This window comes from Mobula birostris, chromosome 20 (genome assembly GCF_030028105.1).
Source record: "Mobula birostris isolate sMobBir1 chromosome 20, sMobBir1.hap1, whole genome shotgun sequence".
Taxonomy (NCBI): domain Eukaryota; kingdom Metazoa; phylum Chordata; class Chondrichthyes; order Myliobatiformes; family Myliobatidae; genus Mobula; species Mobula birostris.
Genome location: NC_092389.1, coordinates 16,443,387 through 16,459,155, shown reverse-complemented (window position 1 = coordinate 16,459,155; position 15,769 = coordinate 16,443,387). Strand labels below are relative to the sequence as shown.

At 40.6% G+C, this 15,769-nt stretch overlaps 1 protein-coding gene across 1 annotated transcript in view; it reads left to right on the top strand.

The window, feature by feature from the left end:
• The window catches only part of LOC140185083 (CXADR-like membrane protein), a 149,998-nt gene that overhangs the window by 104,416 nt on the left and 29,813 nt on the right, over window positions 1-15,769 (top strand). Inside the window, exons 2-3 of the mRNA XM_072238326.1 lie at window positions 2,672-2,829; window positions 14,392-14,596. Coding sequence (XP_072094427.1) covers window positions 2,672-2,829; window positions 14,392-14,596 — 363 coding nt within the window. The remainder of the gene's footprint in view (window positions 1-2,671; window positions 2,830-14,391; window positions 14,597-15,769) is intronic.

Below are 15,769 nucleotides of genomic sequence, written 5' to 3'. Positions count from 1 at the left end.
CTTTTTCTCATGTTTGCTGCTGATAGGAATATATTAAATCCATACAGCTGAAGCATATTCTGCTCTTATGCTTTCTGTAATGTTGAAATAGGGTCAAGTGAAGTGTTGCAAAGCTTAACCCATGCACAGCTAGACAATTACAGGGAACTTGATTGATAGTCTGCTTTTAATTTTCGGTGCAATAGAAGTACTTGATGTTAAATGACGATCTATAGAGAGAGGAATAGCAGCCAAACAAAATGCACATGAAATCCAAGCATCAAATTAATGTTGGATAGGTGAGTCATCTTGCTTTAATTGATATAGATAGCATTGGGCCAAACCAGTTGCATCATGCTGCACTTTTGGCTGCATTACAGAAACATTTGGCACGGTAGTGATTCCAAAAGTGCTTTATGAAACAGTATCAATATCTTCCAAGAAATCCAGGAAAGAGGTTGAGGAATAAACGTTAATTGCAAAACATTTTGTGGTGAAGTGACACACCACAAAAGAATAGCATTCACTTTACTGTAATCATTTTGTAAATCATCACTATGTCATGCAATTCTATCTCCCCCACCTCCCCCAACACTGGTAAGGGAATCAGTACTGTGGCTTTAGCTCCACATTGAATTCTGTTCTTCTAGTTTATTTTTGAGTCATTGAGCATGACAGCAAAGAGATTCTAATGAATCTGTCCAAGATCTTGGTTTGGATACAACTTCAGGTATATTCATTATGCAAAGGATGTATAATTCATAGGTAAGGTAATTAATACCATTCTTTATGATCGGAATATTAGGATAATGCATATGGATAGACTTCATACCCCAAAGAAGACTCGCTGGACCCTCAGGGGAATGCAAGGATCCAATATCAAAGGTTTACTTGTGCTGGTCGTGAGCTTGTGACAAAGGACTAGCACATAATCACTAGTACGGTAAAGGAAGTGTAAACCAACATAGATAAGTCACTACAGATCTATCCTTGATAGGAATATCACCGATGGAGTGCAGACAGATGAAAATTGCAATGCTTCCAGCAATCCATGCTTGAAACTGGAGAGGGCTCAAAGGATGTTTACGAAAATGATTCCAGCATTGAATGGCTTGTCATATGAAGAGTTTCTGATGGCTGTGGGCCTGTATTCACTAGAATTCAGATGAATGAGGGGTGACCTCATTAAAACCTATCGAATTGTGAAAAACCTTGATAGAGTGGATGTGGAGAGGATTTTTCTATGGTGGGAGAGTCTCAGACCAGAAGACACCACCTCAAAATAGAGGGGCATCTTTTTAGAACAGAGATAAAGAGGAATTTCTTTAGCCAGAGAGTGATAAATCTGGGTGGAATTCTTTGCCACAGGCAGCTGTAGAGACCAAGTCTGTATGTATATTTAAGGTAGAGGTTGATAGATTCTTGGTTGGTCAGGACATGAAAGGATACGGGGAGAAGGCAGAAGACTGGGGCTGAAAGGAAAATTGGCTCAGCTATGATGTAATGCAGAGTAGACTTGATGGGCCAAATGGCCTGATTCTACTCCTAGATCTTATGGTCTTAATATAACCTATCCCTCAACGTCAGCAAGATGAAGGAATTGGTTGTTGACTTCAGAAGGAGTAGCGGACCGCACGATCCCATTTACATCAGTGGTGTGCAAGTGGAACAGTTCCTCGGGGTCAATATCACAAATGACCTGACTTGGTCCAACCAAGCAGAGTCCACTGCCAAGAAGGCCCACCAGCGCCTTTACTTCCTGAGAAAACTAAAGAAATTTGGCCTGTCCCCTAAAACCCTCACTAATTTTTATAGATGCACCGTAGAAAGCATTCCTCTAGGGTGCATCACAACCTGGTATGGAAGTTGTCCTGTCCAAGACCGGAAGAAGCTGCAGAAGATCGTGAACATGGCACAGCACATCACACAAACCAATCTTCCGTCCTTGGACTCACTTTACACTGCATGCTGTCGGAGCAGTGCTGCCAGGATAATCAAGGATACGACCCACCCAGCCAACACACTTTTCGTCCCTCTTCCCTCCGGGAGAAGGCTCAGGAGCTTGAAGACTCATACGGCCAGATTTGGGAACAGCTTCTTTCCAACTGTGATAAGACTGCTGAACGGATCCTGACCCGGATCTGGGCCGTACCCTCCAAATATTCGGACCTGCCTCTCAGTTTTTTTTGCACTACCTTACTTTCCCTTTTCTATTTTCTATTTATGATTAATAATTTAAATTTTTTAAAATTTACTATCAATTTGTAATCCAGGGAGCGTGAAGCGCAGAATCAAGTATCGCTGTAATGATTGTACGCTCTAGTATCAATTGTTTGGCAACAATGAAGTAAAGTAATACATTTCATTTTTTTCTGTGTAATTATATACAATAAAACAGTGGATTAGCCAATTGGACAAAAAGAGGTTATGATCAAGGTGGGTGTATATTTGCTCCTATTGAGGGAAGGTGTGGCCCTGAACTTGTCAGGCAAAATTAGCTACTTACAGTATATTTTTGGACCTTTCTGGGAAAAGGGAGAGATTCATGTTTTTTTCTTGAGGAAGTTTTACTACTCTCTGAGAGATTAACCAGTTTTGGAGTGTTCATGGTAATGCAAGTCATGCAGGTTTGTATGATTTCAGCAGGATGCTTACTAATAGTATACCAACTCTGCTCCTTTCTGTTACTTAGGCTCTGTTTGCTTCTGGAGTACAATTGCTGAAAAAGAAATAAAGAAGATTGAAGAACAGGATGTTATTCTACCATGTCAACATCGGTTTGGTCACTTAGTAACAAAGAATCTGGATATTGAGTGGCTTTTACAAGACTCTGAACCAAATCAGAAAGTTGTGAGTATATTTTAGCAGATGGTTTACATTCCAAATTAATAATTGCTCTAATTGTGTTAATCTTTTTTTTTAAATACTACATTGCATTGTAATTCAGTTTAGTTTCATCAACTGATTTATTTTTACCCAATTAAAATTTTTAAAAAGTAATGCACATTTCATAATTCTATCTCTTACCCAAGATCCACTGACAGGACTGTCCTGCTAGGCACGTTGTTTCTGCTCGTTCTTGCTTCTCCAAATTCACTTCCTCATACCTTGACTTCAGTCTGTCTTCCCTTTCCCACCTACATCTGGGACACCTTGCATGGCTTCCACCATTTGGACAGTTTTTGATTCCCTGGCCACAGCCACCTCACCCTCACTATGAATGATCACGTTTTTACACACCTCCATTCCTCATCAGGAAGTTCTTAAAGTTCTCTGCTCCAATCAGTTTCCTTCCACTGACACTATCATCTACCTGGCTGAGCTTGTTCTTGCCCTGAACAGCTCCTCTCATGTTCTGCAAATCAAAGATATAGCTATGGGCATCTGAATGGGCCCTAGATGTGCCTGTCATTTTGGCTATGTGGAACTATCCTTGTTCCAAACCAACTCTGGCACCACTCCCCAACTCTTTCACTGTAACATTGATGACTACATTGGTGTTGCTCCTTGCACCCTGTGCAGGACTCATCAATTTTATCACTTTTGCCATTAACTTCCACCCTGCTCTCCATTTCTGACATTTCATAACTGTTGTTTGATTCATGAAGTCCCTCACTTGTGAAGGATTAGGAGAGATTTCTCTTGGAATAAAAGCACTGAATAATCCAAGCTGGCAAGGAAATAATAATCTAAGCATGCAGACAAGCTTCTCTGAGGCTTTGATTCATGCCTGCTTTGAAGGATATGGTACTAGTTCTGTAAATGACCAGATCCTAATTATCCCATATAAATATGGCCCAAAATATTTCCTGTTTAAAGTTAGGGGCCCCTGTATGTTCCATAAACTGATGAACTTCTACATTTCCAAATCAACTGCTGCAAAACTCATGGAAGCATGGACAATTTGCTTTGGTGCAGTTGTATAAATACTGAATGTCCAGAAAATACATTATGGTTGCAAGGGGTGTTATGAGATGGTTACAAATATTCTGTCGTTTTGCTTCCACAGCTAAGGAGAATGTCGTCATCAATCTTTCTTTTATTTGTTCCTCCTCTCCACCCTGTAGTGAATTAATCATGAAGTTAGTTAACCAAATGTAAACTTGTTTTCCTTGTTGCAATGGTAGAATATCTGAACATTTACATAGTCTGTACCACAGTATGTCTTTAATAAACCAAAACATCACACCTGCACCCTACAGTGGTGCTAGAAAATTTGTGCACCCTGTAGGAATTGCTCTGTTTCTGCATAAGTATGACCTAAAATAGAAACATAGAAACATAGAAAATAGGTGCAGGAGTAGGCCCTTCGGCCCTTCGAGCCTGCACCGCCATTTATTATGATCATGGCTGATCATCCAACTCAGAACACCGCCCCAGCCTTCCCTCCATACCCCCTGACCCCCGTAGCCACAAGGGCCATATCTAACTCCCTCTTAAATATAGCCAATGAACTGGCCTCAACTGTTTCCTGTGGCAGAGAATTCCACAGATTCACCACTCTCTGTGTGAAGAAGTTTTTCCTAATCTCGGTCCTAAAAGGCTTCCCCTCTATCCTCAAACTGTGACGCCTCGTTCTGGACTTCCCCAATATCGGGAACAATCTTCCTGCATTTAGCCTGTCCAATCCCTTTAGGATCTTATACGTTTCAATCAGATCCCCCCTCAATCTTCTAAATTCCAACGAGTGCAAGCCCAGTTCATCCAGCCTTTCTTCATATGAAAGTCCTGCCATCCCAGGAATCAACCTGGTGAACCTTCTCTGTACTCCCTCTATGGCAAGGATGTCTTTCCTCAGATTAGGGGACCAAAACTGCACACAATACTCCAGGTGTGGTCTCACCAAGGCCTTGTACAACTGCAGTAGTACCTCCCTGCTCCTGTACTCGAATCCTCTTGCTATGAATGCCAGCGTACCATTCGCCTTTTTCACCGCCTGCTGTACCTGCATGCCCACTTTCAATGACCGGTGTATAATGACACCCAGGTCTCGTTGCACCTCCCCTTTTCCTAATCGGCCACCATTCAGATAATAATCTGTTTTCCTATTTTTGCCACCAAAGTGGATAACTTCACATTTATCCACATTAAATTGCATCTGCCATGAATTTGCCCACTCACCCAACCTATCCAAGTCACCCTGCATCCTCTTAGCATCCTCCTCACAGCTAACACTGCCACCCAGCTTCGTGTCATCCGCAAACTTGGAGATGCTGCGTTGTGATCAGATCTTCACCTAAGTCCTAAAACTAGATAAAGAGAACCAAATTAAGTAAATAACACCAAAAACATTATACTTGTTCATTTATTTACTGAGAAAAATGATCAAATATGATATGTATTTGTTGGAAAAAGTATGTGAACCTTTGCTTTCAGTAACTGGTGTGACCCCCTTGTACAGCAATAACTTTAACCAAACATTTCTGGTAACTGTCTTATCAGTCCTACACGTCAGCTTGGAGGAACTTTAGGCCATTCCTTCTTACAAAACTGTTTCAACTCTGGGATGTTGGTGGGCTTCCTTGCATGAACTGCTTGTTTCAGGTCCTTCCACAACATTTCTATAGGATTAAGGTTGGGACTTTGACTCAGCCATTCCAAAACATGAATTTTCTTTTTTTTAAAACCATTCTGTTGTTGATTTACTCTTGTCTTTCGAATCATTGTCTTGTTGCATTATCCAATTTCTCTTAAGCTTCAGTTGATGGACTGCTACCCTGACGTTCTCCTGTAAAATGTCTTGATACAATTTTGAATTCTTTGTTCCCTCAACATTTGCAAGCTGCCCAGGCCCTGAGGCAGCAAAGCATCATGCTCCTTCCACCATGTTTCACAGTTAGGAGGTTTTGGTGTTGGTGTGCAGTTCCCTCTTTCCTCCAAACATAGCAGTGTGCACTTCTGCCAAGAAGTTCAACTTTTGTTTTATCTGTCCACAGAACATGGTCCCAGAAGCATTGTAGAACATCCAGGTGGTCTTTTGCAAACTTGAGACATCCAGCAGGCTTTTCTTGGAGAGCAGTAGCTTCCTCCATGGTGTCCTTCCATGAACAGCATTCTTGTTCAGTGTTTTACTTATAATGGACACATGAACAGAGACTTTAGCACATTCCAGAGATTTCTGCAGGTCTTTTGCTGTTAACCTTGGGTTCTTTTTCACCTCCTTCAGCATTGCACATTGTGCTCTTGGTGTGATCTTTGCAAGATGCCCTCTCCAAGGGTGAGTAGCAACAGGACAGAGTTTCCTCCATTTGTAGACAATTCCTTTTGCTGTGGACTGATGAATACTCAGGTCTTCAGAAATGCTTTTGTAGCCTTTTCCAGCTTCATGCATCTCTAAAGTTCTTCTTCTAAGGTCCTCTGAAAGTTGTTGTGATTGAGGCATGGCACACATAAACAGATCTTTCTTGAGAAGAGCAAGCTCTGACAGTAACCTGACTGTGTGTCTTTTTTATGGGGCAGGGCACCTCTACAACCCAACCTCCAATCTCATCTCATTGATTGGAACACCTGAGTCCAAATAGGTTTTTGTGGAAGGCATTACCTCAGAGGTTCACATACTTTTTCCAACAAATACGTGTAATGTTGGATCATTTTTCTCAATAAGTAATTGAAAAGTGTGATGTTGTTTGTGTTATTTATTTAATTTGGTTCCATTTATTTAGTTAGAGGACTTGCGTGAAGATATGTTCAGATTTTAGGTCATTTTATGCAGAAATAGAGAAAATTCTAGAGTTCACGAACTTTCTAGCACCACTGTAAATATCAAGGCTGATCTCTGTATTCCACTTATTCAATAAGGAACTGACCAGAAATATGATCTGCATTCAGGCCTGTGAAAAAGTTATTTCTTTTTTTTTTGTTTTTTTAAAACTTTCTGGACCTCAGCACCCCACGGTCGGTTTCCCCTCACCCCTGACGGCTGCTTCTGCTCCCGCCGAAAAAGTTATTTCAAACAGTTCGAGTAGATTAACCTAGTGTTTTCCTTTTCTTTCATGTGACTGGCTGAAAACTAAACTTCACACGACCCCTCCCCCACCACCCTTTAGTTAGGAATGATACATTTTAGAGTGGGGGGTGAGATATTTGTGAGTATGCTTGGAGCAATGTTCTCCCCTATCACACCCTCTGCAGGACCTTTCCGCTCTGCTGACTGTGTTCACCCGTTTGAAAATCTTAAAATCTTTCTAGCACATGACAGGTAACAACCTGAACATTCCCTTTTAGGAGATCACAAAAAATCTTTTCAACTTTTGAAGTACTTCTGAAGTCTACAAAACTATAAGACCATAAGATGTAGGAGCAGAATTAGGCCATTTGCCTCATCAAATTGTTCTGCCATTCCATCATAGCATCATGGCTGATATATTATCCTTCTCAACCCTATTCTCCTGCCTTTTCCTGTAACCTTTGACAGACTGACTAATCAAGAATCTATCTTAAATATACCCAATGACTTCACCTCCACAGCTGTCTGTGGCAATGAATTCCATAGATTCACCACCCTCTGTCTAAAGAAATTCCACCTCATCTCTGTTCCTCCTGTTATGTAGGAAACGTGACAGCCAATTTGTACACAGCAAGGCTGCACAAAATTTATTTTACTTTTTTATTCTTATTGAGATAAAAATGTAACTTGATGTGATGAAACGAAATGGAATGTAACGCGACAGCATTGTTCCTCGAATGGGAAATATTAATCAACGCACAAGGGGCCCCTTTTTGGGTTTTGGATGAGGTTCTGATTTATGATAGAATAACACAGAGTTTACATCCATTCGACCTAAACGTATTTAGCCAGCTTCCATTGCTTTGATATTTGTTTCAGTTCTTGGAGGGACTTCCTGACTTATATTTCAATGATTTGCATTAGAGTTAAAGACATTTGAAGCTAATGTTGAAATTAATCAATGCCACATAGTCTTTGATCCTCCATAAATACTGGGTCAAGTTCCACTCCTGTTTCACATCAGTCTTTCACGTGAATAATATTTAAACCAGTTAATTCAATTAAAGTGTACAACAAAATAAAATTTTACCAAGAAAATTAAATATGTAAAACTTTAATAAATTATATATATAAAACAAGGTTAGATCAGGATGGCATTGCGGAAGCCCCATTCAGTGTATGGGAAGATATGAGTGATCACTGTAATCATTTCAGCAGTATTTCTCCAAAACTCCAGGAACTTTGGCTCAGAGTTTACAAAGTGGAGCCCGAGGTACTGACATTGCCAAAGGAGAGGGAATTATCTAGACATTTTGAGCTGAAAGGCAGTCACACACCTTCTGATAGGTGGTGGTATAGGATTCATAAGAGGCCAGAGAAGAAGGAGGGACTGTAGAACAATGGGGAAGTGGACAACAACACCATTGTAGAAGATGTTCACTTGGGAGATATGTAAAGAAATAAATTTGTCAGGGGTTTCCAGTCAAAGGCGTGGTAATATTCTCCATTCCAGGAACAGGAGTCCAAAAATTGTCATTATCAGTCCATTGACAAGGTTGGAGAAAAATGAAGAAGGAAGGATTGGATCAATTGTCGTCCATGTAGGAACTAACAATTACATTAGATCTACATTCTACTGAAAGAGCTTGAGAGATAGGCTGTATATTACAAAGCAGTGCTGAATGTCTGCTTTTATTATCTGAGCCCTCACTGTCATCAAAGTGCTTACATCATCAATGTTACCAACAGTGCTCCGGAAAGAAAGCTAAGGAAGTGGGGGAAGAAAAAAGCAACTTATGGAAATACTCAGTCAGCAGATGGTCAAATTATGGATCACTTTCAGAAGTGTTGAATTTTCTGAATGCTTGGATCAGTTGGATGTGGTTTTGAAAAGGCCACATTCTAGCTTGAAACATCCTGTGGTTAAGAAACATCAATATGAGCAACAAAGCACTCCCTGTGGTTTCCTCACATCCAGAAACACGGCTGCAACTTCATAGAAAACCCAAATGTTTTATGATTCATTTGTACAATATCTGAACACAGACATTATGTCAACTTACAAAGTGTTGGATATTAAGGCATTTAAATTTACTGACTGAACACGCAGTGTTTTCTCATTTTGATCCATAGAATATTCAGCCTATGGATGTTGGACTATCATAACACATCAACATAGGTTAAGTAAAGTTATTTGAATTTGTCACTTTGAGAGCTGGTGATGGGTTATATGATCATCATTAGCTAAGCAGTGGCATCAGTGCTGGACTTCAAGGCAAATGGTCCCGAGTTCAAATCCAGCCAGCTGCTTGTAGCTTCCATCCATGCTGGGCTGAGCGTTGAGTTAGCAACTTGGCCTTATGAAAAAGCAGTCAAATGCTACGCAAATGGCAGAAATGCCAACTGATGTGCACAAGGCGCGAAAAGGAACAACAATGAACTTGAAATACAATGATCATTGCAAGGGCAGGAGTTCACTTGCAATTTTAAATCTTCATGAGATTAGATTTTATTCATCCAGTAAGATATTGCTGGTCATCTACTTCAGGAAATATTTAATGTCTGTTCTGTAACTTCAAAATATTAAACTAATTCAAAAGAAGACACGGGAGTCTGAAATGTGGGTCTAACTTTGTGTTTACTTTAAGTGAAGTGTGTGCATATCACGTGGTAGCACATTTTACATATAAGCTATAATGAATTATTTAAATAGGCAAGAATGCTTAATCAACCAATATATCTACAAGATTACTCAAATAGTACTGAAACATTATAAACACAACATCTTCCTTTTGTGAAATTTAATTGTCTAGATCTCCAAAAATCTTACTTTCCTCAAGTATCCTCAGTAATTTGACTATGAGGCTGACTAACCATGCTTTAATATTTCACTTACATCACTGTAATACACTTTTGGAAGACTGAACTTGAACATGCAGTACAAGGTTAATGACAATGTTCTTAACAGAGGAACAGAGGGAGGGGTCTTGGGGTTCAAGACTATAGATCCATCAAAGTTGCTGTGCAGGTTGATAGCGTGGTGTGCGCTGGCCTTCATTACTCAGGGGATTGAGCTAATGCTGCAGCTCTATAAAACTTGAGTTCAAAGTTGAAAGTAAAATTATTATCTAAGTGCATATATGTTACCCTATACAGCCCTGAGATTCATTTTCTTGTGAGCAGTCTCAGTAAATAGAAGAAACACAATATAATCAATGACAGGCTGCAGCCAACAGGACAGACAAACAACAAACTGTGCAAATACAAAAAGAAAGAAAAAAAGAATAATAATAAATAAATAATGAATACATATCAAGAACATGAGATGAAGAGTTCTTGAAAGTGAGTCCATAAGTTATGGGCAGTTCAGTAATGGGGCAAGTGAAGTTGAGTGAAGTTATCCCCACTGGTTCAAGAGTCTGATGGTTGAGGGGGTGTAATAACTGTTCCTGAACCTGGTGGTGTGAGTCCTGAGGCTCCTGTGGTTAGACCACTCTTAGATAATGGTGTTCAGTTTTTGTCAGCTCTTTATAGGAAGGATGTGAATGCTGTGGAGAGGGTGCAGAGGAGATTTACCAGAATGCTGCCTGGATTAGAAAGCATGCCTTATGTGGAAAGGTAGAGGGAGCTAGGACTTTATTGCTTGGAGAACGGAGGACAAGAGGCAACCTGACAGAGGTGTATAAGATTATGAGAAGAATTGGTAAAGTAAACAGCTAGCACCTTTTTCCCAGAGTGGCAATGGCTAATACCAGAGGATAGCCATTTAAGGGGAGTGGACAGAACTTTAAGGTAGATATCAGAGGTAGGCTTTTTATACAGAGTGCCGGGTGCCTGGAACAAACTGCTGGGGAAGGTGGAAGAAGATGATAAAATATAGACATTTAAAAGGCTCTTAGATCGGCACGTGGACGTAAGAAAAATGTGGGGTTATGGGCTGTGTAGGAGCGAAGGGTCAGATTAATCATGGAGTAGGTTTATATAGGTCAGCAAAGCATCATTGGCTGAAGGAGGAGCATATAGAAAATGCTGGAGGAGCTCAGCAGGTCAGGCACCATCTGTGGAGACAAACAGTCAACGTTCCAGGTTGAGACCCTTCATCAGTTCACGGCCTTCTCTACTGCCGTGATGAGGCCAGACTCAGGTTGGAGGAACAACACTTTATATTACGTCTGAGAAGCCTCCAACGTGATGGCACCGACGTCGATTTCTTGAACTTCCAGTAATGCCCCCCCTCTCCTTCACCATTTCTATTTCCTTCTCTCACCTTATCTCCTTACCTGCGCATCACCTCCCTCTGGTGCTCCCCCTGTTTCCCTTTATTTCATCCTCTCCTATCAGATTCCCCCTTCTCCAGTCCTTTATCTCTTTCACCAATCAACTTCCCAGTTCTTTTCATCACCCCTCCTCCTCCTGCCCCTGGTTTCACTTATCACCTTGTACTTCTTCCTCTCCTCCCCCCACCTTCTTACTCTGACTTCTCATCTTTTTTCACCAGTTCTGATGAAGGGCCTTGGCCCGAAACGTCAACTGTGTACTCTTTTCCATGGATGCTGCCTGGCCTGTTGAGTTCCTCCAGTATTTTGTGTGTGTTGCTCAGATTTCCAACATCTGCAGATTTTCTGTTGTTTAGGAAGGGGGAAGAAGCCAGAATAAGACAGTGGGAGAGGGGAAGGACAATAAGCTAGAAGGTGATAGGTGAAGGCAGGTGGGTGAGTGAGGGGTAACGAAGGAAGAAGCTGAGAGGTGATGGGTGGGAAAGGTAAAGGGCTGGAGAGGAAGAAATCTGATAGGAGAGGAGAGTGGATCATGGGAGAAAGGGAAGGAGGAAGGCATCAGGGGAGGTGATAGAACGGTAAGAAGAAGGAAAAGAGGTAAGAGGAGAGCCAGAGTAGGGAATGGAAGAAGAGGGAAGGAGGAGGGGTAAATATTATCGGAAGTTAGAGAAATCGCTGTTCATGCCATCTGATTGGAGGCTACTCAAACGGAATATGAGGTGTTGCTTCTCCAACCTGAGAGTGGCTTCATCAAGGCAGTAAAGGAGGTCATGAATTGATATGTTGGAATGGGAGTGGGCATTGGAATTAAAATGGTTGGCCACCGGGAAATCTTGCTTGTTGTGGATGGAGCAAAGGCATGTTTAATGGTTGAAAGACCTGCATTGTGCTGTACTGTTCTATGTTCTTTCACCTGTCTCTTATATCCCTGATACTTTCATTGAGAACTATTAAGGGGGAGTTTTCTTCTTTCATTGCAGATACTAAATGTGGAATTAGTTGAATATATCACTCTGCTTTTGTGAAGTACTTCCATTGTGTGTTGAGCAATAATGATTAGCTGGTTGATTTATTCTGTTCTATAACAGCATTAAAGGATGCTCAAGATTATATTAATAAACAAAAATCTTTGGCAGTTGGTAATCAATGAATAGCTGACGTGGTAATCACATAAGGAAGTAATCACAAAGGGCATCACATTGGCACAGCTAGCAGAACTGCTACCTTGAAGTTTTAGAAACCTGGATCCAGCCCTGACCTCAGACGCTGTCAGTGTGGAGCTTGCATGCTCTTGCTTCCTTTGACCACATGCGATTTTCCCCAGGTGGTCGAGTTTTCTCCCACATACTGGACCAAAGGTGTGCCTGGTGGTAACTTATTTGGTGAATAATATTATCTGAGGAGAATAGATGGGGATACAGGTTTTCCCCGCCATCCGAAGGTAGAGCGTTCCTATGAAACGGTTCGTAAGCCGGAATGTCGTAAAGCGAAGAAGCAATTACCATTTATTTATATGGGACAAATTTGTGAGCGTTGGCAGACCCAAAAATAACCTACCAAATCATGCCAAATAACACATAAAACCTAAAATAACAGTAACATACAGTAAAAGGAGGAATGATATGATAAATACACAGCCTATATAAAGTAGAAATACTTTTCTACAATCATTGCCGCACTATCCACCGTAGCGAAAATCTCACGAAAGTGCTCTTGGCAGAAACACTCTCTCCAGTAACCTTTAGGCTATGAAGCTGCCAAATCATACCAAATAACACATAAAAATACACAGCCTATATAAAGTAGAAATAATGTATGTACAGTGTAGTATCACTTACCGGAATTGGGAAGACAGCGCCGAGCACACTGATGATGGTGCGTTAGGCTGAATTGTTGGAGGTTGGGGTGGTGCAGTGGTCCCCAACCTCCCAGCCGCGGATTGATACCGATCTGCGAAGCATGCAGTGGTAGCTGGGACGCACCCAGCACAGCTTTAAGAAAAAAGCCGAAATAAACATGCTAATTAATTAGGTGCCACCCGGCATGTAAATGTTGGCCCAGATCAGAGGCGAGGCAATCGCCTCTGATCTGGGCTGACATTTACGTTTCCATCAGGGCAGGCAGGTCATCTTCTTCTATGTTTGCCTGCCTCGATGTCGAAGGTCGAGGTTCGTCGTCTGCTGTGACTGATGTGGAAGGCCTGAAAAATGACAGTATGCTTGACTGCTTAGCCTCACGCATTTTTCTATCATACAGTTCTTTGTAAGCACTCAAACAATCCTGCAAGTATGCCCTAAACCTGCGTACCCTTTCAAAATTACAGTCGTACTTTTTTGCGATCATTGCAGCGAAAATCTCACGCAGTTGCTTCACGTTCAGTTCTTGGACGACTTCACTTTCGGTCCATTCGCTACTGCATTCAGTTTCGATTGTTATCTGTTCCTCTTCCAATTGCATCAGCTCTTCATCTATCAGTTCTTGATCATGGGATGCCAAAACCTCTTCAACATCATCTTTGTCAACTTCCACAAGCCAAACTCACTTTGTCCTTACTTGGTTCACCACGATTGAAACGCTTAATTATGTCTAGTTTTACACTAAGTGTAACACCATTACAAGCTCTTTTATGCTTTTCCGATACCTTAGAACTCACCTTGCTAACGGGTGCTCAAAATAAATGGAGATAAAGCACAGATGCTCACAGGCACATGTTTAAGCAATGCCAGCTAAAATTCAGTTCCGGGGGAGGAGCTTGGCTGCTTGGGGTGCGCGCTGCCTTTTTTCGTAACAGTGAAAACACCTTCTGTTAGCAAAATCACGTAACTAATTTAGGTCTTTCGTAACAGCGAGGTGTTGTAGAGCGAACGTTCGAAAAGCGGGGGAAACCAGTATAGGGAGAATAAAATGGGTTTGATGTAGGATTGGTGCAAGTGACTCTATAGATTGAAAACCCTTTCACAGCTTTTGTTCTGGTTGGGAGGAGATGCAATTGGATAATGAGAGAGTTGTAAGTTGGAGCATCATAGGTAGTTAACTAAATGTAAAACATCCCTATTGGATGATCAATGCCACTGTGCTCTGAAGAATATCGAAGTAAGACTCAAAACTTATAATGCCATTTGGACCCCATTTTATGTTTTAAGTGTTGCTAATAGAGAGTGGTCTAATTCCGTTCTGATTGGTTCACAGGTGATCACCTACTCATTGGGTTCTGTGTATGAGAACATAAGTGCAAAGCAGAGAGGAAGAATCTCCTTTGCAGCAGATTACGTGATGGGCGATGCTTCCATTAAAATTTCCTCCCTGCAGGCAACAGATTCTGGACTGTACACATGCAAAGTAAAGAATGCAGGAGAGTATGATCTGAAGCCTGCTATTAATCTTGTGGTTTTGGGTAAGTATCTGGGAAGATACCATAAGATTATTTAGCATTTTTAATATTCCTGTGTTATTTTAATATTGAGCCTTTTAAAAAAGTACATTTTTGTGAGCATAGTATTCTAAAGATATATGGCAAATTACTGGCAAGTATTCTTAGTTTGTATTTTGATCTGAGTTGCAAATCAGTAGGCTGTATTCAATTAGCTTACTATATGAAATGTTTTTGAGCATATGCTTCAAATAAAATAAAATCAGCCACACCCCATTTCCTGTTTATAAAACTTTACTTCCTATTATCACACTGTTGTCACACTTAGGCATGAGCCTTTGGCATTATGAATTCTAATGTTCACGTCTGTAATTAAAACATTTCATGTTGTTGAACTCTTCCACTGATTCTGGCATTGTGCTGTCTCAGCAGTGAGACATTCATTATAGAGAAGATCTTAAACACGAATCAATTCAGCACCTATATTTGAACTTGCCAAATATTTATGATTCAAATAATATTGAAGTATAAAGTCAGAGGCTGTATTTACTGACAACACTGTTACAAAGCAGAATGGAGATTTTATTGGACATTTTTCCTGTCAGTCAAGCTTGATGTTCTCATTGCTACAGTGGTTGAAATTGATTTTATGCACATAGATTATTTATAACTGGATCCATACACTGAACTCCTATGAAAATATTATCCTGCTGTTATTGAGAGAAGTTGCTGTAGTTTGATTCTTTTACTCTTTAAATATACTGGTTTCTAAGTAAATAGCTTGCTCAACTACAAATCGTTTCTTTTAAATGTGTCCCTTGTATATAAAATCAGGACACCTATAATTCCATCTGTTTTCTGAAGTTATATTTGCATGCTAAATTTATTAGGTCATCCTCTATGTTCTGCCCTTTGGGCAATTCATTTATGTTTCTCTATGTGATTAAACACGTTCAGCTTTTATTTTAATGAGCAGTTTCTGATCACTTTTAGGTCACTTCCTGTGCGGCCAGGAAGTAGTAAGTAGGAAAGCACATTGGTTGGCAGTAGGCCAAAGGTTTGTGTTAGGAGCGAAAGAAGTTTCTATCCAAAGCCATCCTGTTGTTTCCCCAGTAGAAGCATTGTTTATAAGTTAATGTTATATTGTTTAGAAGTTAAGCTAAAAGTATCAATAAGATTTTGCTGAAAAAGAATGTT